Genomic DNA, 23206 nt, shown 5'->3' with positions numbered 1-23206 from the left:
AGCAGCTCACAAAGTAGAATTTTTGCTCACAAGATTCTGCAGCTTAGCGGGAACATTGCTGGGGACCCTCCATAAACTGTGCCATCTTTTCAAAGGCCCTTAAAAAAATTAAAATCCTCGTCATTCTTTGTCCCCTTTCCCCCTCTGATAAACCCTACCTTCACACCTCTTTTTCTTCCTGTGATGTATCATTGTGATACATCACCAGGGGTAGAAAAACATACCTCCCCATCCCCTGCCAGGAGCCAGGGAGGATCTGGCAACCTCCTTTTGAAGATTCCAGAAGAGAGCGAGAAAGACTTGCAAAATTACCAGAGGGCTTTAAGGCACCTTAAGCCCAGTAAATATGTTAGTGGCATGAGCTCTGGAGCGTTTCATAAAGGCATTAAGCGGTAGTACACTGGCACATAGATCTATACCCAGAAAAAAAATTGTCATTGTTGTTCAGTCACATAGACGAGTCCAACTCTTTGCAACCCCATGGACCAAGTCACGCCAAGCCCTCCTGTCTTGCACCATCCTCCAAAGTCTGCTCAAATTTGTGTTTGTTACATCAGTAATGCTGTCCAGCCATCTCATCTTTTGCCATCCCCTTCTTTTGCCTTCTGTCTTTCCCAGCATCAGGATCTTCTTCAGTGAGTGCTCCCTTCTCATTTGGTGGCCAAAGTATTTGAGCTTCAGCTTCAGCATCTGACCTTCCAGGGAACAGTCCGGGTTGATTTCCCCTAGGACCGACTGATTTGATCTTGCAGTTCAAGGAACTCTCAATATTCTTCTCCAGCACCACAAATAGTGGCTATATATCTCTGAGTGTAAGGGAGCTATTAGAAGAAAAGATAGAATGACTTTTAGGATGCCTCAGTTCCTTTTGAACTCAACACGTTGAGAACACATGCAAGGGTTTTAAATGGATGCCACTCCTGAACTGTTGTGATATTGTTTTTAAGTTCTGTATCAGTACTTAGGGTGGGTGGGTGAACCATGGTACAGTTGCCCGGTCTGTGTTGGAAAACACCTGGAGACTTTGGGGGTGGATCTGGGAGACAGCAGGGTTTGGGGATGGGAGGAGCCTCAGCAGAGTACAGTGCCCTAGAGCGGGGATGTCGAATTCATTTGTTATGAGGGACAAATCTGACATAAATGAGGCCCTGTCATGCTGGGCCATGTGTGTTGTAAAATGTAATGCCAGGTAGTAGAGATATAAACTTTATAAAGCACACTTTCTAAAAAACTTAAAAACAAAACATGATTAAAACATTAGCGCTTGGTCTTAAAGGTGTTTTCCTGTTTTCTCTCCCATAGGATCCATGAAATGGGGCAAAGGAAGCTCTGGTTCCTTCCTTCCTTCCCCAGGGGACCAGGAGGGGGAGGAGCCTCAGCCACTAGAAAAAAATAGGCTTGGCTCAGGAGCTCTGCTGTACAATTGAGAGAGAAACCATGTTGAATCAAGCCAATAGCCCATACAGTCCAACACTGTATCACACAGTGGCCAAAAAAAAGCATCAGGAGGTCCATCAGGAGGGCCAGGACACTAGTAGCCCTCCCACTGTGCCCCCCCAGCACCAAGTATACAGAGCATCACTGCCCCAGAGAATTCCAACAATACGCTGTGGCCAATAGCCACAGATGGACCTCTGCTCCATATTTATTTATTGGATTTATTTTATTGGATTTATTTAATCCCCTCTTGAAGCTGTCTATGCTTGCAGCTGGCACCGCCTCCTGTGGCAGTAAATTCCATGTGTTAATCACCCTTTGGGTGAAGAAGTACTTCCTTTCAATCTTCCCCCAATAGCCACCGTCCTGCTCTAAAGATGGTTGATCTTAACACCTGCTACATCCTGAAGGGCAACAAATTGCAATATAAGATTCATCTGATAGATTTTTATTCCACCGTTCTTTCAAGGAGCTCAGGGTGGCATCCATTTATTCTAGTTATCCTCCCAACAGCCCTGTGAGAAGCAGGTGAGGGTGAAAGACGGCGAGTGGCCAAAGATCAGCAAGTGCCAAGGTGTAGCAGAGATTTGAACCTGTGGCACCCAGCTCTCCAGTCGCTACTTGTACAATAGAAGAAAACAACTGCAGATTTACACCCCGCCCTTTTTTCTGAATCAGAGACTCAGAGCAGCTTACAATCTCCTATATCTTCTCCCCCCACAACAGGCACCCTGTGAGATGGGTGGGGCTGAGAGGGCTCTCACAGCAGCTGCCCTTTCAAGGACAACTCCTACAAGAGCTATGGCTAACCCAAGGCCATTCCAGCAGGTGCAAGTGAAGGAGCGGGGAATCAAACCCAGTTCTCTCAGATAAGAGTTCACACACTTAACCACTGCACCAAACAAGAGAGGTGCAGATGTGAATTCTTAAGAATTTCCAACAGCCCAAAGCAGGAGAAAGTTAAAAACAAAAAGTATGTAATATATACCAATGGTAAAAGGTAAAGGTAGTCCCCGGTGCAAGCACCAGTTGTTTTCAACTCTGGGGTGACGTTGCTTTCCCAATGTTTTCACAGCAGACTTTTTACAGGGTGGTTTGCTATTGCCTTCCCCAGTCATCTACACTTCCCCCCCCCCTCCGGAAGCTGGGTACTCATTTTAGCAACCTCGGAAGGATGGAAGGCTGAGTCAACCTCGAGCCGGCTACCTGAAAACCCAGCTTCCATCGGGGATCAAACTCAGGTCGTGAGCAGAACTTAGGACTGCAGTACTGCAGCTTAACCACTCTGCGCAACGGGGCTCTTCATATACCAATGGAGCTGAGGGCTAAAAGAATCCATGCATTTATCATCCCACGTGTGACACGTTGAGTGTTTTCAAATTCAGCATTCAGAGTACCTCACCTATATCCTTTGTTCAAGCTCCTAGTCCTTAAAGCCATAAAGGCAGGGTGGAAGTCTTTCAGGAGCTCCTTTGCATATTAGGCCACACACCCCTGATGTAGCCAGTCCTCCAAGAGCTTACAAGGCTTTTTTGTAAACTCTTGGAGGACTGGCTACATCAGGGGTGTGTGGCCTAATATGCAAAGGAGCTCCTGCTAGAATTCCACCCCTAGAAGGGTGTAAATAGAATTGGATTGCAACTATCCAGAACTGCCAAGGGTCAGAGAAGCTGGGTGTATCATCACATTGGACAGCTCTCAGATCAGCAGGAACAGAACATGTTAAGTAAAATAAACCACAATAGCGTATTTGTGTAATGTATTCAAATTATAGATTTTTTAAAAAAGCAGAACCTGATTCATAGTTTGCTTTCATTGAACCAGTTTGGTGTAGTGCTTAAGTGTACAGACTCTTATCTGGGAGAACCAGGTTTGATTCCCCACCCCTCCACATGCAGCTGCTGGAGTGACCTTGGGTCAGTCACAGTTCTTGAAAGAGTTACTCTCTCAGGAGCAGTTGCTAAAAGAGCTCTCTGAGCCCCACTTACCTCACAGGGTGTCTGCGGAAGGGAGGAGAAGGGAGATTGTAAACTGCTCTGAGACTCTGAGTGAAGGCTGGGGTATAAATCCAATCGCTTCTCTTTTTCTTCTTCATTGCAGCAGTTGAAGAGACAGGGAAGTTGGTGAGTCAGTGATCCCTTGGCATCATGGCTTGGGTTTAAAAAAAAAAAATTATATTCATGTGTGTGCGCACGTGGAAGTCCTGGTGACCCCTAGTGACTGACCCCTACTGGGGGCCTGGAGGATATTCAGAGAGGTGACTGAATAAAGCCTGCCCCTGCCCTCCCGACTGCTGGTATTCCAAGGAGGTCTCCCATCCAAGTACTTGCCAGAGAGGAACCTGGAAGTCCTGGTGACTGACCCCTACTGGGGGCCTGGAAGATATTCAGGGAGGTGGCTGAATAGAGCCTGCCCCTGCCCTCCCCACTGCTGGTATTCCAAGGAGGTCTCCCATCCAAGGACTTGCCAGAGAAGAACCTGGAAGTCCTGGTAACCTCTGGTGACTGACCCCTACTGGGGGCCTGGAGGATATTCAGGGAGGTGGCTGAACAGAGCCTGCCTCTGCCCTCCCGACTGCTGGTATTCCAAGGAGGTCTCCCATCCAAGGACTTGACAGAGAAGAACCTGGAAGTCATGGCAACCTCTGGTGACTGACCCCTGCTGGGGGCCTGGGGAATATTCAGAGAGGTGGCTGAATAAAGCCTGCCCCTACCCTCCCAACTGCTGGTATTCCAAGGAGGCCTCCCATTCAAGGACTTGACAGAGAAGAACCTGGAAGTCATGGCAACCTCTGGTGACTGACCCCTGCTGGGGGCCTGGAGGATATTCAGAGAGGTGGCTGAGTAAAGCCTGCCCCTGCCCTCCTGACTGCTGGTATTCCAAGGAGGTCTCCCTTCCAAGTCAACTCTGTTTAGCTTCTGAGATTGCCTGGGCTATCCAGGTCAGGGTGCGGCATGGCTTGGTGATGAGTCCTCTAAAGCAGGGGTGTCAAACTCATTTGTTACGAGGGCTGGATGTGGCATAAATGAGACTTTGTCAGGCTGGGCCACATGTGTCATGAAATGTATTGCCAGGTAGCAGAGATATAAGCTTTATAAATGACACAGGCAAACACAATTAAAGATGTTTTAAAAACTTAAAATAAACCATGCTTAAAACATTAGGACTTGTTGGTCTTAAAAGGTGCTTTCTTTGTATCTCTCCCACGGATCCAGGGAAATGGGCAAAGGAAGCTCTGGCTCTTTCCTTCCTTCCCCAAGGGACCAGAAATGGGAGCAGCCTCAACCAAAAGAAGGAAGAGAGGCTTGGCTCAGTAGCTCTGCTGTGCGATTAAAATAGCCTGGCAAAGCAAGTTATTCCTTCCTCCCCAAGGGAGGAGCCTCAGCCAATGGAGAAAATAGAGGATTCACTCTGTAGCTCCAGTGCAATTGAGGAAGCCTGACAAAGCAAGCTGTGATGCAGAAGGAAGCAAGAGAGATGGAGAAGGAAGCAGATGACAGCCAGTTTTTTGGGGGCCTGATAAGAGCCCTCTGGGGGCTTGATTTGGCCCCCGGGACACACATTTGACACCCCTGCTCTAAAGGGCGGGGGAAGTGTTAGAGACAGAAAGATGGAGAACAAAAGCAGCTTCAAGGCCAGAAAAAAGCACCTGCTGGAGTCCCATCTCCCTAGAATTAGACCCACACGCCGCATGCCCTTCGACTGGCTTTAATCGCTGGCAAAGCAACGTTTTAACCTCAAGGGATGTTAATGGGGAGAGGCAGGCACTGAGGGTGAAAAATGGCCCCGCTCCCTGCGCTGGCAGGCTTGCTCCTTCCATCACTCCGTCTGTGGGGCTGGCCCAGGTCTCTGGCCTCCCACGGCGAACGGGAGGGTGTTCGCCTCAATCGGATGCATAGCGGACCAGGCGGCTCCTCCCCAGCCTGCTAAGGCCAGGGTGAAGAAGAAATCATAAGAGTTCTGAGAAACAGAAAAGTTGTCACAGGCCAGATGTGAGGGCTGCCCAGGTGGCTCAGTTCATTCCTAGACAGCTGCCTCCGGAGAGGAGTGAGACCGAGAGAAGAGGGACAGCCTCTTGCCGGGAGGGGCCACCCATCGACCGGGATCCACCTTCCGCCGCTCGTTCTCCTCCCTGCTCTGGTCTCTTCAGAGGACGAAGGAGCTCTGTCTCCAGACCTGCTGGCCGGCAATGTAGGTCGCTCTGACATGGAGCCTGTCGTCCAGCAGCACGAAGTCTGGAGCAGAAACAGGAAATGATGTCACTGGCACAGGAAGCAGGAGACACCTGGCTCTACCAACATGGCCACCATCACACACTTCTTGTTCGGGGGGAGGGATGCCGCTGTCCCGCTCCCTGCTGCACAAATACCTGCATCGGAGTCGTAGTCCAAGGTGCCCTTCCTGGCCTCGATGCCCAGCATCTGAGCAGGATGGAGAGAAGCGGCCTCCAGAGCTGTCTCTGCTGAGCACCCTGCCGAGAAAGGAAAATCACGTTTTTTGGAAGGGAGATGTGAAAAGAAAACAACTTTAAATATAAATGCATCCTCCAAGCCCCTGGCTGGTTGGCTTGGAGAAGTGATTTAAAGAGATGAATGCTTTCTCCAAGCTGCCCAACAGGGGAGTGTGGGCTTTGACAGCCACACAATATGTGTGAAAGAGCCACAGTTTGGCCACCCCTGTTCTAAACAAAGCTGATCTTCCTTTGGAGAAATCTGCTTCCGCAACGAGGCTGTACTTCTATTTCCCCGTAGCTTTGTTGAGCTTCTCCACTATCACTTATCAGGCTTAGCATCAGTTGGCAAGAAGGCTTCCACTTACGGCTTCCTATAATAGTCTTGTCCAGGCCTCAGATTCAGCAGGAGCTCACAGGAGCACAGCTCCTGAACCTTTCTGATGGCTTCCCCTCTTCCTCCCCACCCACCTTGTCCACTGAATAGCAGGTGCAGCTGCATAACAATCCCTGGATTAGGAGAGTGGGCAGCCAGACAGCCACCAGGAGCTTTTCCACACCCCCAGCAGCCTTTATTAACCCCCTGGAGAAACCTACACCAGCCTTTCTCCACTTCTTATATGATTTTGGGCAGTGGGTGGCTTGTTGGCCTTTTGACTGTGGTGGGGTGGTGGCCCAGGAGAGCCCCAGGTGAGCAAGGCCTGCTTGGGCTGGCTGGATCTCTAGCCAGCCCAAGCCGGCCTCGCTCGCCTGGCGCTCTCCTTTCTTGCATCGGGTTGCTTTTAGCTTGGGGGTGAGGGGTGACACATGTTAATGTATTATGCTAACGAGCCCCACCACCTATTTTTCTACAAAACAGCTCCTGGTCTTGCCAGCAGATGCACTGGTGGCTTTTTCCCTTTGAGGGGAAGAACGAGGCCTCTCCTTACCTGTAGCGTCCTTGAAGTGCCGGATGCAGGTGTCCATCCTCGCCGTGCTTCCGCTCAGTATTTTGGTCCCTGGGCAGGAGGGAAGGGGGGAGAGAGTTCATCGTTAGACAGAAAGGTGCTTTGGAGGGGGAAGGAATAAATTCTGCCATCACCAAGAGATTGGGAGCTTCCTCAGTCTTCTGTGCCATACATTATAGCCCTAAGGTGATTGCCTGAACCGCCCTGTGAAAGGCAGAAGGGAAGCCTTTAGCACAGAATCCTGTCAGATGCTCTGGAAGGTTTGCTTTTCAGTCAGATGCAGACTAAACCCCAAAGAAAGCCATGGGGCTGCTTGTGGCTGTGAACCGGTGCTGGAGCACTGAAACACTGCCTGCTCCATCGATGCACCTGGAAAGAGGATACATGATGCTATATACAAACCCCCCCCCCACTCTGCATCAGTTAATAAGTAACTGCTTTCATTCTGTTGTGCGGGGCTTTTTTTATAGCAGGAACTACTTTGCTTTGCATATTAGGTCACCCACCCCTGATGTAGCCAATCCCCCTGGAGCTTACAATCGGTCCAGTAAGCTCTTGGAGGATTGGCTACATCAGGGGGGAGTGGCCTAATATGCAAAAGAGTTCCAGCTACAAAAAAGTCCTGCTATTGCATTTCATGTAAAGGCATGAAATGTCTCCTTAAAACGCAACAATTACAATATTAGATTGTATATATATATCCATACGCTAAATGCCCCATGCTGGCTCTCTCTCTAGGTGCTGGAAGGTTGAATCCTTCCTCCTTAGGGATCAGCATGACTCCAACTGAATGGGGTTCCTCCCTTGCACAGGCCATTCTGACATCGTGAAGCCAACCTCCTTCCTCGGTTTCCCCTGGCCATTTTCATTACCTCGTGGTGTAGCAGTTACAGCACCCGATTAGGATCTGAGACATCTAGGTTCGAATCCCCACGCTGCCATGGAGGCCTGTGGAGTGACCTCGCTTGGGTCAGTCACGCCCTACCACTAAACTGCCTCAAAGGGTTGTGTCTGGGGCTTTTTTTGTAGCAGGAGCTCCTTTGCATATTAGGCCACACACCCCTGATGTAGCCAATCCTCCAAGAGCTTACAAGGCTCTTCATACAGGGCCTACTCTAAGCTCCTAGAGAAGTGGCTACATCAAGGGGGTGTGGCCTAATATGCAAAGGAGTGCCTGCTACAAAAAAAGCCCTGGTTGTGTCACACAGCAGGGGACCAGGAAGGGCCTTCTACTGGCTGCCACCACTCTGGTAAGGGTCTGTCTGGGAGGGCCCAGAGCACCCCGCCTTCCAAGTCGGAATTATGTACCATGTTGGCCATTTTAATTGATGTAAGAGACTCCCCCTTCCTCCACCTTCTCTGAAAAGTGGGATTCAAATACTCACCTGCAATGTAAGAGTTCAGCCCGTCCATCTCAACCACCTGTTGGCCCAGTGTGTGTCTGCCTGGAGCAAGCCCCGTTGCGGCAATGGCATCTGTCACCAAGACCAGCCCTAAAAGGAGACATGGTCGGCTCAGGTTAACTCCTCTTGGCCCATGGAAGGAAGGGACAGAGGGAAGGAGGGAGGGAGGGAGGAAGATGATGGATGGATGGATGGATGGATGGATGGATGGATGGATGGATGGATGGATGGATGACAGAAGACAGATAGACGATAGACAGATGATAGACAGATAATAGATGAAAGACAGATGATAGATAGATAGATGAAAGACAAATAATAGACAGATGATAGACAGATGATAGATGAAAGACAGATGATAGATAGATGATAGACATGTAATAGATGAAAGACAGATGATAGACAAATAATAGATGAAACAGATATTAGATAGATGAAAGACAAATAATAGATGAAAGACATATGAAAGACAGACATATGAAAGACAGATGATAGACAGATGACAGACAGATGACAGATGATAGACAGATGATAGATGAAAGACAGATGATAGATAGATGATAGACAGATAATAGATGAAAGACAGATTACAGATAGATGATAGATAGGTAATAGATGAAAGACAGATGATAGACAGGTAATAGATGAAAGACAGATGACAGACAGATAATAGATGAAAGACAGATGATAGATAATAGATGAAAGACAGATGATAGACAGATGATAGATGAAAGACAGATGACAGATAGATGATAGGTAATAGATGAAAGACAGATGATAGACAGATAATAGATGAAACAGATGATAGATGAAAGACAAATAATAGATGAAAGACATATAAAAGACAGATGATAGATAGATGAAAGACAGATGATAGGCATATGATAGATGAAAGACAGATAGATAGATGATAGACAGGTAATAGATGAAAGACAGATGATAGATAGATGATACAGATAATAGATGAAAGACAGATGACAGATAGATTACAGAGAGATAATAGAGGAAAGACAGATGATAGATAGATGAAAGACAAATAATAGACAGATGATAGAAAGATGGATGATAGATGAAAGACAGATGACAGAGAGATGATAGACAGATAATAGATGAAAGACAGATGAAAGAGCCCTCTGCTCTTTGGTTTGGGAACTTCCAGTCTGAACTAGGGCTTTTTTTTTAGCAGGAATGCAGTTCCAGTTGGCTTGGCACCAGGGGGTGTGGCCTAATATGCAAATGAGTTCCTGCTGGGCTTTTTCCTACCCCAAAAGCCCTGGTTTGAACCAATAACAAATCCATCCCCCATTCCTGCAGCCTCTCTGTGGCAACCAACCTTTTTGAGAGGGAGATCCAGCCCCCACCTGCCTTGCCATCTTTTAGACACCAGGCCAAAGATGTCTTCTGGCTCAGGCATTTTATGAGCTGTTTTGTGGTCGTCTTCTGGTTTGAGCACTGTTGTGTCAGCAACATCTGCAGCTGGCTCGGCGGATTTGCTTCATGCCCTTTTACAGCCTGGCTTGTTTTTATACTGATAATTCATGTTGTTTTGATGGTTTACACTACAGTATTTTAATTTCATTTCAGCGTTTTTTTATACCTCCTCTCCAAAGTCCTGCTTGAGGAGGCTTTCAAGTGGGGTTTTTTTGTGTGTGGGTAGAAAACGCCCAGCAGGAACTTATTTGGATATTAGGCCACTATTGCTACACACAGGGCTTTTTTTGTAGAAAAGGCCCAGCAGGATCTCCTTTGCATATTAGGCCACACCCCCTGATGTCACCATTGTTTCACACAGGGGTTTTTTGGTAGCAAAAGGCCGGCAGGAACTCATTTGCATATTAGGCCACACCTGACGTCACTGCAGTTTCACTCAGGCTTTTTTTTTTTAAGAAAAAGGCCACCAGGAACTCATTTGTGTATTAGGCCACACCCCCTGATGCCAAGCCAGCCAGAACTGCATTCCTGTGCGTTCCTGCTTTCAAGTAAATCATCCCACTAAAAACTGCAACAACAAGTGAACCGTCTCAAGCAGAGTTCCAGAAAAGCGGCATAAAAGCCCCTGAAGAAACTAACCCCGTGCCAACAGCGACGCACCTTTAGGGTGGGCCCGATGCGCGATCCGCAGAGCGGCAGGGTTTGTGTGGATCCCGTCCGATATCATGCCGTAGAAAACCTGCTGGGTGGGGGGGATTTGGTCGCTCGTGAGGAGCCCCACAATCCCGGGATCTCGATGGTGGAACTGTGTAAAGAGAAAGGGAAAAAACCCACCATGGGTGGCATACAGCACGGTGGACCAAGGGGCAGTGCCAAGCCAAGTGGGATGAGGAGGGAGAAGACAGCTGGAGGAATCTGCACGCCCGCCAACAGACCAAAAACAAGAGAACACTTATTCAATGAGTGTTACCCAGGGCTTCTTTGCATATTAGGCCACACACACGCACCCTGATGTAGCCAATCCTCCTGGAGCTTACAGTAGGCCCTGTACGAAGAGCCCTGTAAGGTCTTGGAGGAGTGGCTGGATCAGAGGGGGTGTAGCCTAATGTGCAAAGGAGTTCCTGCTTCAAAAAAAGCCCTGCTGCTAACCATGAGAGGAGGCAAGGAGCTCGCTTATCTGAGACCCAGACACCCCTTCTCTCCAACAAGAGCACTGCCTTCTGAGAATCCACAAGGCTTTGTCTGTATATCTTGCCTTGGGGCCACAGGGACTAGAGACTTACCTTTTTAAAAATCAACACCAAAAAAACCCTGTGTAGTGGAGATTCTCAACATTCCAGCTATGGAGTAAGACTGGGCATTACTTACGGGCAGCATGGCATTGAAGAGGTGAGTGATGAAGGTCGCCCCTTGCCGAACAGCTTCTTCAGCCTGAGATAAATTGGCCATGGAGTGACCTGGGAACACAGAGGACTAGTGACATGAAGACATCAAATCCTTCTGCACGTTGGGAGACATATCTATCTATTTAGAGGCTTAGTGCAGGCAAAGGACTGGCATCAAGGCATCAAATTCAGTCCCTCCTCAGCCGATTTCCCATCTGATCAAGACTCGCCCCTTAATTAGGCTTGCCAGTCCCCAGTTCCAGGAGGGGGATCCCCTGGTTTTGCAGGCTCCTCCCTGCTGCCAGCCAGCTGGCCAGCAGGGTAGAAGCCCCACCCCAACAGCCATGATATGCCTTTAAATCTCAGGTAGGTTCAGCAGCTTGCAACTGCTTCTGTCTTGGAAGGTGTGTATGTGCCTTTAAATCTCAGCGAGACTGAAGCTGGAGGGGGGCAAGCAGGAAGAGCCTCATGTGTGAGAGAGAGTGGAAGCCAGAGAGCCCAATTCCTCTGTTCATTTTGCATTCCTTTCAGAAGCTGTTTGTATAGTAAAAGGGATGAGTAAAGAGTTAACTACAACCTGATTATGGGATAGAGGGAAAACTTCACCCCGTAGACCTCTCCTTAAGTTGGTTAAAATACAGTAAATTGTTACATGCAGCAACTCCAGTGACTAAAGCTATCTATATAGCAGGGAAATAACAAAAGTGCGAACACGCAAACTGTGTTTATTTTGGCTGCTTTGTGAGTGTGTGTGTGTGTGTTCACGTTCATTTAGTGGAAGTGCAGCTGCTGGGGAATAAAAAAAGGCAAAAAAGAGGACGAGGAAATGAAGACTGTATTCAGAGGAACCGCACTACTGTATTTTTATTTATTTATTATAGAGGATGGGAAAGCCTGCTGGTTCCACCCCCAGAGTTTCCCTGCTCCACCCCCCAAATCCCCAGTACTTCCTGAGTTGGACCTGGCAACCCTACCTTCAATTGTCTCTTTGGCCAAGGAAAGATTGAAAAGGGGCCTCTCCCGCTCTCCCCTATTTGCGTGTTTTAAATTTCCAAAAGGAGAAAGTTAGAGTATTTAGAAACATTTCCTAATCAGCACAGGGATTGCCTAGGCTGAAAGGCCCAGAAGACTCTGGGAGGGCAGGCTCCAAGAGTCATTTAAGACAAAGGAAAAGGAAAGGTCCCCTGCACAAGCACCAGTCGTTTCTGACTCTAGGGTGAAATTGATCTCACAATGTTTTCACGGCAGAGTTTTTATGGGGTGGTTTGCCATTGCCTTCCCCAGTCATCTACACTTTCCCTCCAGCAAACTGGGTCCTCCTTTTACCGACCTCGGAAGCATGGAAGGCTGAGTCATCCTCGAGCCGGCTACCTGAAAACCCAGCTTCCGCTGGGTATCTAACTCAGGTCATGAGGAGAGCTTAGGACTGCAGGACTGCAGCTTTAACACTCTGCGCCACGGGGCTTTTCAATTTAGGACAAAAGCTGTCCAGAAATACACACAACTGCAAAAAATGTTTGGTGGTCCACTCACCAGACCAAATCCATTCTGGATGTGTTCCTAAGTAGGAATGGGCACAAACTGATTACAAACCAGGTTTCATCATGAACCAGACAGATTTATGGCTGGTTCGTGAACTGCCTGTGAACTGTCATGGTTTTGGGGGCAGTTTGTTAAATTTGTGGCCAGCTCCCCTTCCCTTCATTCCTGGAGGCATGTCGCCGCTGTGGCATGACTTGGGAAAGGGGGGGAGGCATTTAAAAATTTCCCTCCTCCGCGAACCCCACACACCCGAACCAGTTCAGGAAATGGAAAGATTCACAGGGGTTCACAAACTGTGGTTCGTGAGACCCCTCAAACCACCAACCTCCATTTTCCTGGTTCGTGTCCATCCCAATTACTAAGTGCTTCTTCTGGTTAAGGCAGCGTTAGTCTTCGAATGCCCTGGTTTCAAGAGCCCCCAAACCACACCCCACGCAAGCATGGCCGTTACCTAGCGACACGCGGATGCCCCGCTTGGTCAGCTCCTGGATCACTTCGCTACTCCTCTTTAACTCTGGCGCCAGGGTGACGATGCAGACACCCTCCAGGGAGCCGTAGGTAGCGAGCAGGTCCTGGAAGGCATCCTTTTCGAAGGTGAGCAGGCACTGTTCAGGGTGGGCCCCTCTCTTCTCCTTGCTGATGAACGGACCCTCCAGGTGGACCCCTGCCCCAAGATGGAGGGAAAGGGATGCATGACGCCAGGCCACTGGGCCCTCAAAAGAGTTTTGGGCTAAACTTTAGGAAGAACTTCCTGACTGTTAGAGCAGTTCCTCAGTGGCACAGGCTTCATCGGGAGGCAGTAGGTCCTCCTTCTTTGGAGGTTTTTAAGTGAAGGCTAGATGGAGATCTGACAGCAATGCTGATGCTTGTGAACTTTGGTAGATCATGAGAGGGAGGGCAGGAAGGGCTGCTTAGTTCTCACGGCCCTTTCTTACATACCCAGGGAAATTCTGATTGCCACACTGGGGTTGGTCAGCAATTGTCTCCAGGCCAGTTTGACCCAGGGATCCTGGGGGGGCGGGGGCGGAGTTTGCCATCTTTTGGGCATGGAGAAGGATCAGGACGCAGAGGCAGGCAATTGCAAGCCACCTCTAAGTACTTGGATGGGAGTCCTCCAAGAAATACCAGGGCCGGGACGAAGAGGCAGGCAATAGTAAGTCACGTCTAAGTACTTGGATGGGAGTCCTCCAAGGAATACCAGGGTTGGGACGCAGAGGTAGGCAATAGCAAGCCACGTCTAAGTACTTGGATGGGAGACCTCTAAGAAATACCAGGGCAGAGATGCAGAGGCAGGCAAGAGCAAGTCACATCTAAGTACTTGGATGGGAGTCCTCCAAGGAATACCAGGGCCGGGACGCAGAGGCAGGCAGTAGCAAGCCACGTCTAAGTACTTGGATGGGAGTCCTCCAAGGAATACCAGGACTGGGATGCAGAGGCAGGCAATAGCAAGCCACATCTAAGTACTTGGATGGGAGTCCTCCAAGGAATACCAAGGGTGGAAAGCAGAGGCAGGAAATAGCAAGCCACATCTAAGTACTTGGATGGGAGACCTCCAAGGAATACCGAGGCTGGAAAGCAGAGGCAGACAATAGTAATCCATGTCTAAGTACTTGGATGGGAGACCTCCAAGGAATACCAGGGCTAGGATGCAGAGGCAGGCAATTGTAAGCCACCTCTCTGTAAATGTCCAACCCCAGGCACGCACTTACAGAGAGGGCGGGGGGGGGGGGAAGAGAGAGAAATACTCCACAAAACAAAACAAAAAAAGTCCCAAAAGCCCAGCTGATTTTCAAATAGTTCCCAAGCAAGCCCAAGATAGGAACCTGGGTAAGAACAGCAAAAACCCACCTGCAAAACCCGTTATTTAGTGTAGTGTGAATGCACCCCCTGCCACACAGTCCTTGAGTGGAGTGGCCACGGGTGCTGCTAGGCAAGTCCAGGGTATGGAAACGGTGCTGTTCTAGCATATGTCACAATACATGTGCAATCCACCTGCCCCTCCCATCATGTTTTGGCATCCGTTTGCCTATAGCTGGGGTGGCCAAACTGTAGTTCAGGACCACATGTGGTTCTTTTATATTGTGTGGCTCTCCAAGTCCCCACTGCTCCCATTGGCTGGCTTGGAGAAAAAAAATTCTCTCTTTAAATCACTTCTCCAAGCATATTAAGAATGAATATTAAGTTGCTTTCTTTCTACCTCCTCTCCTCCCCATCTCCCCCTCCCCTCCCTCCCTCCCTCATCTGACATTCATGTCTTGTTGCTCTCGGGCATCTGATGTTTATTCTGTGTGGCTCTTACATTAAGCAAGTTTGGCCACCCTGCAAACTTCTGGGTTGTGTAGGCGACAAACTGTCATGCACGCTGTTGGGGTTAAACATTTTTAAATTGAAGCAAGACGCACAAATAAGCAGTAAGTTAGCTTCTTACTCACCGAGGATACCAGCTCCGTCAGGCCCTCCATTTTTAATGCAGATCTGGGGCAGAACCTTTTATGAGAGAAAAGACCACGTGAATCACTCACCTCACTCCTGAAGCACTGAGGGACTTTATGATTTTTCGCACCTGCACTGTGAGACGGGGCAGCCAGTGCTGTGTCATGCTTAATGTCAGATTCACTGGTATAGTTAAGCTAGTCATCTATATCTCATTTAGCAGAGTGCACTACCAGCCAACCACAGCAGTAGCACCTTTGTTCTGTATGGGCAAAGTTACAAAATTACACAGGGCCGCTTGTCAGTTTCAAAACAAAATAAAGAGCTCTTTATTTAGTGAACTACATTCTAGATAGGATAGATGAGAGACAGAGATAGAATCTTAACCAAAGTAACTATGATGGATGCAGACGCAGAGATACATGTACTGTATCCACGGTGTGTGTATTGGGAGGCAGGGAGAAGAATGGAAGAAAGGAAGCAATTCCCTGAGAGTATCAGTCTACACATCAAAGGGACAAAGGCAGAAGAGTGAAGGCAGAAGAGTGGGGAGGGATGGTGGCTCAGTGGTAGAGCATCTGCTTGGTAAGCAGAAGGTCCCAGGTTCAATCCCTGGCATCTCCAAAAAAGGGTCCAGGCAAATAGGTGTGAAAAACCTCTGCTTGAGACCCTGGAGAGCCGCTGCCAGTCTGAGAAGACAATACTGACTTTGATGGACCAAGGGTCTGATTCAGTATAAGGCAGCTTCATATGTTCAACAAGAAGAATGCTCAAAGTTTTTGCCTGTCTATCTATCTGACTCTCTTGTAACCCACTCCAGGCTAAGGCAAAGAGACAGTGTCTAGTCCAGAGACAGCCAAATTTGCTTAATGTAAGAGCCACATAGAATAAATGTCAGATGTTTGAGAGCCACAAGGCAGGCAGGCAGGAAGGAAGGAAGATGGGGAGGGAGATGTGGAAATAAAATGACTTTAACTTTAAATGCATTCTCCAAGGTGCCGGATGGCTTGGCTTGGAAAAGTGATTTAAAGAGACAAGTGCCTCCTTCAAGTTGGCTGACGGGGCAGTGGGGGCTTCGTGAGCCACACAATATGTGTGAAAGAGCCACAGTTTGTCCACCCCTGGTCTAGTCCTTCTCTTCCAACACTGACAATTATGGCAGGGGAGCCCCAGGTTCAAATCCCCAATCAGCTATGAAAGTCACCCTTGGACCAGACACACACTCTCTACCTCAGAGAGTTGCTGTAAGAAAAAATCAGGAAAAGGTCCGGGGGGGAGGGGGGCAGGAACAGTAGGATGATGAAAGCGACCTGCCCAAGCCTTCTAGGGAATTTACAGCTGAGGGGAGATTGGAACTTGGGACTAAATTCCTTACGATTCTCATGCCTCCTTACCTTGTGGTACACAGATGAGGGGGAGCTCACCAAGGTGGGGCAAAAAGAGGTCACTCCATGGGAAAGGATCTTCTGGCTGACCAGCGAGATGCCTGCTCCCACGTTGTCTGTGGCCATGGCGAAATCTACTCCAAAACCTCCTGGAGAAGAAGAAGATATTGGATTTATATCCCACCCTCTACTCTTAATCTCAGAGTCAGGGTGGTTTACAATCTCTTTTACCTTCTTTCCCTACAACAGACACCCTGTGAGGTGGGTGAGGCTGAGAGGACTCTCACAGCGCTGCCCTTTCAAGGACAACTCTGCAAGAGCTATGGCTGACCCAAGCCCATTCCAGCAGGTGCAAGTGGAGGAGTGGAGAATCAAACCCGGTTCTCCCAGATAAGTGTCTGCACACTTAACCACTACACCAGACTGGCTCTCAGAGGAAGCAAGGAAACACACAGAAAAGCGGACTTCACTGCTGACAGCCACCTTGTTGAGCGCGAGACCCAAGGCATAGCCAGGCACACTGGGGAAGGAGGATGGCTCCCCCCCTTGGCGAACTGAGTCACTAGCAGGTCTTTGACAGCAGGAATATCCACCACCGACCAGCCCCAGGAAAGGCAAAGGCATCCTGCATCAGCACAGCATGCAATATAATACCACAACCAGACACCCTGTGGCTGTTTTTTGTATGTGTGTCTGTGTGCACGCACCTGGAAGTCTTGGCGACCTCTGGTGACTGACCTTTCCTGGGGGCCTGGAGGATATTCAGGGAGGTGGCTGAATAGAGCCTGCCCCTGCCCTCCTGACTGCTGGTATTCCAAAGGATGCCTCCCTTGCAAGCAGGGGTGGAATTCTAGCAGGAGCTCCTTTGGATATTAGGCCACACACTCCTGATGTAGCCAATCCTCCAAGAGCTTACAAAAAAGAGCCCTGTAAGCTCTTGGAGGATTGGCTACATCAGAGGTGTGTGGCCTAATATGCAAAAGAGCTCCTGCTAGAATTCCACCCCTGCGACCAAGTATTTTCCAGAGCTGACCCTGCTTAGCTTCTGTGATCTGATGAGACTGGGCTTGCCTGGGCTACCCCAAATAAAAGAGAGCTCTGGCTTTTTAAAAGAAGAAGAATTGCAGATTTATACCCCGCCTTTCTCTCTGCATCAGAGACTCACAATCTCCTTTATCTTCTCCCCCCACAACAGACACTCTGTGAGGTGGGTGGGACTGAGAGGGCTCTCACAGCAGCTGCCCTTTCAAGGACAACTCCTGTGAGAGCTACAGCTGACCCAAGGCCATCCCAGCAGGTGCAAGTGGAGGAGTGGGGAATCAAACCTGGTTCTCCCAGATAAGAGTCCACACACTTAACCACTACACCAAACTGACCAAGAACATTGGTCAAGTTTTAAAAACCATTTCCTGCTCTTTTCTGCTGTGTAGAGCAAGGGTGTCTTTCGACTCTTCCCTTTTCTTCAAGCGCCACGTGCAAGTTTGCTTCCAAGTTTATTGTTTTGCGGTCCTTAGACCAAATATACAAAAGAAAAATACAAGCATGCCAAGGTTTCCAGGATTTTAAAACACCTACAGCACTGTGCGCATTGACCAGAGCTATGTTTTTCGGCAGCTCAGATTCCACCGACGGGCTGCAAAGACCGTTCAAGCATCTAGCAAAGCTGCACACCATGCCTCGAGACCCCTGCGGGGCTCTTCCTTAAAGGCAGCTCACGGCCTCCGGCACATTGGCAAAAACAGCACTATCTGAACGGTTTTTCCCAAGTCCCTTCCTTTCGTTAACCTGCCTTCACGCGGGCCTTTCAGCACCCCGTTTGACGATCGTCTGGTTTTGGTCCCCCGTGGCACTGAGGAGGCAGGGCTCTGTTGCCCCCTGATTTGAAACAGGGTCCCCACACAGCCACCCGCCCCAGTTCCCGGGGGGAGCGTGGAGCCAAGGGACAAACTGAAATCACTTGGCAGGCCTGGCCCCCAGCTCCTTCAAAGACTGTGGATGACTCGAGGTCTCATCAGCAGCTGCAAGTGGAGGAGGAGTGGGGAGTTCACCCAGATAAGCGTCCGCACACTTAACCGCTATACCAGGGGTGGCCAAACTTGATTAATGTAACAGCCATGCAGAATAAACTTCAGATGTTTGAGAGCCACAAGGCGTGAACATTAGCTGAGGAAGGAAGGAAGGAAGGAAGGAAGGAAGGAAGGAAGGAAGGAAGGAAGGAAGGAAGGAAGGAAGGAAGGAAGGAAGGAAGGAAGGAAGGAAGGAAGGAAGGAAGGAAGGAATCATAGAGTTGGAAGGGACCTCCAGGGTCATCTAGTCCAATCCCCTACACAATGCAGGAAACCCACAAATACCTCCCCCTAAATTCACAGGATCTTCATTGCTGTCAGATGGCCATCTAGCCTCTGTTTAAAAACCTCCAAGGAAGGAGAGCCCATCACCTCCCGAGGAGGAAGCCTGTTCCATTGAGGAATCGCTCTAACCATCAGGAAGTTCTTCCTAATGTTCAGCTGGAAACTCTTTTGATTTAATTTCAACCCGTTGGTTCTGGTCCTACCTTCTGGGGCCACAGAAAACAATTCCACACCATCCTCTAGATGACAGCCCTTCAAGTACTTGAAGATGGTGATCAAGTACTTGAAGATGGAAGGAAGGAGGATGGAAGTACTTGAAGATGGAAGGAAGGAGGGAAGGAAGGAAGATAGCTAGATGGGGGAGGGAGATATGGAAAGAAATCAACTTTAAATGCATTCTCCAAGCTGCCAGCTGGCTTGGAGAAGTGATTTGAAGAGACAAATACCTACTCCAAGCGAGCCAACAGGGTGGCAAGGACTTCAAGAGCCACACAATATGTGTGAAAGAGTCACATGTGGCTCCCAAGCTGCAGTCTGGCCACCCCTTCACTACACCAAACTGACTCTCTACATACCACCGCTACACATGTATAGTTGATCCAGACAGCGGAATCCTGCTTTTCCCTTAGCCTGCAGAGACGATGATGCCCAGACGCTCCAGACCACCTGCTTCTGCCCTTGCCCCTGTGCTGGGCAGTTCCAGCATCTCACCATTGATTTGCACATCGATGAAGCCGGGCGCCAGGATGCTCCCCTTGCAGTCCAGCTGGATGTCCGCCGGTCTCTTCTCATCAAAGAAGAGCTTCTCGGGGTTTAGGATCTTCCCGTCTCTCACCCACAGGTCCTCCCTGAAAACGGAAGCAGCCCAAATACACAAAGCTCCGCCAGCCTCAGAGGAAAACGCAGACAAGTCTGGCCCTCCTGCTAAGCTTTGTCAACAGACAGGCACGGTGAAGTTCACTGGAATGGCATAAGAAAATGGTGGAGGGCTGGAACTGTGTTAGCCATTAGGTACAAAGGAAGTATCACTGTTCTTCACCAAATGTGCAGCACAGGCCTGAGTCACCATGAGGTCGAATAGGAAGAAGGAAAGGAAGAATTTTTTTGCCTACAACTCCCATCAGTCCCAGCCATTGGCCATGCTGGCTGGGGCTGATGGGAGTTGTAGGGAAAAAAACATCTGGAGAGCTACCGTTGGCCACCCCTGCGTGACGACAGCAACTGTTTGCAAGTGGGTTTTGCCATTTTGCACAGCAAAATCCACTTGCAACGTGCATTGAATGTGGAAAGTGCATTATTTAGCATTTGCGAAAGTGCCTTGTATCTCAGGAGAGACCAGAGAAAGGACTCCTTCACACAGCACCTAATTAAGAAAAAGAAGACTGCAGATTTATACCCTGCCCTTCTCTTTGAATCAGAGACTCAGAGCGGCTTCGAATCTCCTATATCTTCTCCCCCCTGCAACAGCCACCCTGTGAGGTGGGTGGGGCTGAGAAGGCTCCAACAGCAGCTGCCCTTTCAAGGACAACCTCTGCCAAGATGGGCCTGCTGCTCTGGTCCCAAAAAGCTGCCTTGTGAAATCTTTTGGAGAGCACAAACAGCATTGCTGGCATTGAATATTTATTTTATCACATTCGGATTCCACACTTCCATCTATACGGTTATCTCCAGGGCCTTTTTTTGTAGCAGGAACTCCTTTGCATATTAGGCCACACACCCCTGATGTAGCCAATCCTCCTGGAGCTTACAGTTGGCCCTGTATGAAGAGCCCTGTAAGCTCTTGGAGGATTGGCTATATCAGGGCTGTGTGGCCTAAAATGCAAAGGAGTTCCTGCTACAAAAAAAGCCCTGGTTATCTCCTAACCGCTCTGTGAAGGAGGCTGGGCTTAAAGATAAAGACTCCTCCATCGTCACCTTACCCAGCAACTATGATGGCTGAGCAGGAATTTAAATTCAGGTATCCTTGGCAGGACTCCAGAAGAACTCTCCCCCCACCCCATACTGGAACTGTTATGTTAATTGAATCGACCAGTGGCCTGGTTTCTTTTTGCTTAATTGTGAATCCCCTGCCCTTTGCTATTGCTTTGTACTTTTGCACTTTGGTTCTGTTCAAAGATCCATGTAGGCATAATAAAGGCAGCAACACATTTGTTTTCAATTTAATACCTGTCCAGCCTGCTTCTTCTTTGGGTTGGGTATGGTAAACAATAAAAAAAATCCAATTGCCCACAATCTGCGGTATGTCCATGGCTGCTCCGTGCAGGATATTTAAGTACAAATTATTTTTATGATGCTTTCCTAAATGTATTTTTCTAAATGGCAGCAAGCTCAACACAGCTAGCAATTCAAAAACTCAGTGATCAAAGCAGCCATCGACGAAAGTTAAAATGACAATTAAAAGAACATAGTGAAACAACCAGCAGCAAATAAATTGTACAAAACCCAGACTACGACCCCCAAAACAAAGAATAGCTCAACCCAATGCCTAATAAAAAGTTATATTTTAAAAAAATAGTCGGAAAACCAAAATTCACTCTTCATTAAACTCAGAGACAATTTCTATTCTCTTATTTGCAGCTAAAAGTGTTATAAGCATCGCAGTGGAAAAATACCTCCAGTCCACAAATATAACAATGGTATAAGAAGCTCTGGAACCTAAACATAATGGCAAAAACTACATCTAACCTTTCCAGTGTTGACTCCCAGGTTTTTCCATCTAATTTAATCTCAATTTGTTTTCCTATACTGGAATACTTGGTTGATTAGGAACAAGGCTTTTTTGGTAGAAAAAGCCCAACAGGAACTCATTTGTATATGAGGCCACATCCCCTGACATCACCACTGTTTCACAGTAGGGACTCATTTGCATATTAGGCCACACACACCCTGATGCCAAGCCAGCCGGAACTGCGTTCCTGTGTGTTCCTGCTCAAAAAAAACCCTGATCAGGAAGAAATACCTAATGCAATTGATTAACATTGTTTATGGTAGAAAATTAGGATAGTTCGTGAATACGGTTTGTAATTTTTGAGTAAAAGGTAGAATTGATTTAACAAATACGTTGATCTCAGGAACTTGATATTTATCTATATGAATACGTAATTTCTTGACTTGCTGTATTCTGATTAATTTCGAATAGAATTTTAAAAAAATTATTTGACCTGATGCCAAAACACCAGTAGCAAAGGAGCAAGATGGATCCTACAGGAAAGTGTATTCCAGTGGCATGGTGCTACAACTGAAAAGGCCCCGTGCCTACTCACCATCCACAGCTTCTTGCTTGGCAAAAGGACACAGAACACAATCTCTAGGGCAGATGCAGGACTCAGAACATAAGAACCTAAGAGAAGCCATGTTGGAACAGGCCAATGGCCCATCCAGTCCAACAGTCTGTGTCACACAGTGGCCAAAAAACCCAAGTGCTATCAAGAGGTCCACTAGCGGCGGTGGGGGGGGGGGGGGGACTCACCTCTGCAGTTTGTGGTTCTTCAAAATCCAGCAGTTGGTAAACTGGGAGACTGGAGCAGCCGAGACTGATTTGTTGGATGGCATCATTGGTGTCTGAAGGTGACTGGGCAAAAACTGTGAGATCAATTCCCCGGGAGAACATGGATGTTTTGGAGGGTGGACTCTATGACAATAACCCCACTGAGGTCCCTGTCTTTCCCGGACTCCACCCCCAAATCTCCAGGCAACCCTAATGCATGTCCAAAGTGTCCCTCCCCTCCACCCAGCGGGGAAGGCACCAAACACAATATAGGGATGCCAGCCTCCACATGGGATCTGGATATCACCTGGAATTAGATCAGTTTTCCTGGAGAAAAGGCATGTTTTGGAAGGTGGACCCTTGTGCCCCATGGAGGTCCCTGTCCTCCCCAGGCTTCCCCCCCCCCCCACATCTCCAGGAGTTTCCCCGCCTGGATCTGGCAACCCTACTTATACTATGGGAATAAGTCTCCATAGGGAATAATACAGTTCCCAGAAGACATTCCCCTCCCCTCTCCCCGCTTTCTGATGACTCTGAAGCGGGAGGAAGGCCTCCAAAGCGGGGGATCCCCTGCCATCACCTGGGGATTGGCAACCCTAAACCCTACCTTCCCTCGTTTGTGGCCAGGAGGGGACCCTTCCAGAGGAAGGAGCCCCGCCTCTGATTGCAAAAAGCGATCACGGGACTTGCAGTGACAGCTTCTTCCCTGGCTCAGGATCCTGCCCCAGGAGAGGAGCAGAGAAAGCCGGCATCTGAGGGCCGCCCCCGCGGTGCGCGGAGCAGAACCAGCCTTACCCGGCTTGCAGCGGCAGTTTCGTCCCGGGCGCCCAACGTCTCCTTGCCTTTGGCTCGGCCAGCCCGGGAGGTCACATGACAGCATCGCGCTCAGCTGATCCGGAAGGAGGGGAGGGGGCGTGCCCTCTGGGCACGTGACTGGAGCTGGAGAGGCGCCATG

General features: G+C 48.8%; 1 protein-coding gene across 1 annotated transcript; it reads right to left on the bottom strand.

Moving 5' to 3' along the window:
• Positions 1-5129: 5129 nt before the first annotated feature.
• Positions 5130-22348, bottom strand: AMDHD2 (amidohydrolase domain containing 2). Its single transcript, XM_060260541.1, has 11 exons — positions 22234-22348; positions 19476-19612; positions 16423-16562; positions 15028-15082; positions 13047-13259; positions 11037-11125; positions 10329-10473; positions 8220-8327; positions 6817-6885; positions 5807-5908; positions 5130-5672 (listed from the first exon to the last, which is right to left on the bottom strand). The coding sequence occupies exons 1-11, from the start codon at positions 22317-22319 to the stop codon at positions 5584-5586; spliced, it is 1233 nt and encodes a 410-aa protein (XP_060116524.1). The 5' UTR covers positions 22320-22348; the 3' UTR covers positions 5130-5583.
• Between the last annotated feature and the right edge of the window lie 858 nt (positions 22349-23206).

Source organism: Heteronotia binoei, chromosome 20, assembly GCF_032191835.1.
Source record: "Heteronotia binoei isolate CCM8104 ecotype False Entrance Well chromosome 20, APGP_CSIRO_Hbin_v1, whole genome shotgun sequence".
In the NCBI taxonomy this organism is placed as follows: domain Eukaryota; kingdom Metazoa; phylum Chordata; class Lepidosauria; order Squamata; family Gekkonidae; genus Heteronotia; species Heteronotia binoei.
The sequence above is the reverse complement of the archived record's forward strand: the minus strand, read 5'-3'. Positions and strand labels throughout refer to the sequence as shown.

Coding starts and splice junctions, on each gene's coding strand:
- AMDHD2 (XM_060260541.1), bottom strand. CDS start 22,319: ATGATGCCATCCAACAAATCAGTCTCGGCTGCTCCAGTCTCCCAGTTT. Junction 10,474..11,036: donor TCTTCAATGCCATGCTGCCC/GTAAGTAATGCC, acceptor CTCTTTACACAG/TTCCACCATCGAGATCCCGG. Junction 5,909..6,816: donor GCACTTCAAGGACGCTACAG/GTAAGGAGAGGC, acceptor CTTTCTCGGCAG/GGTGCTCAGCAGAGACAGCT.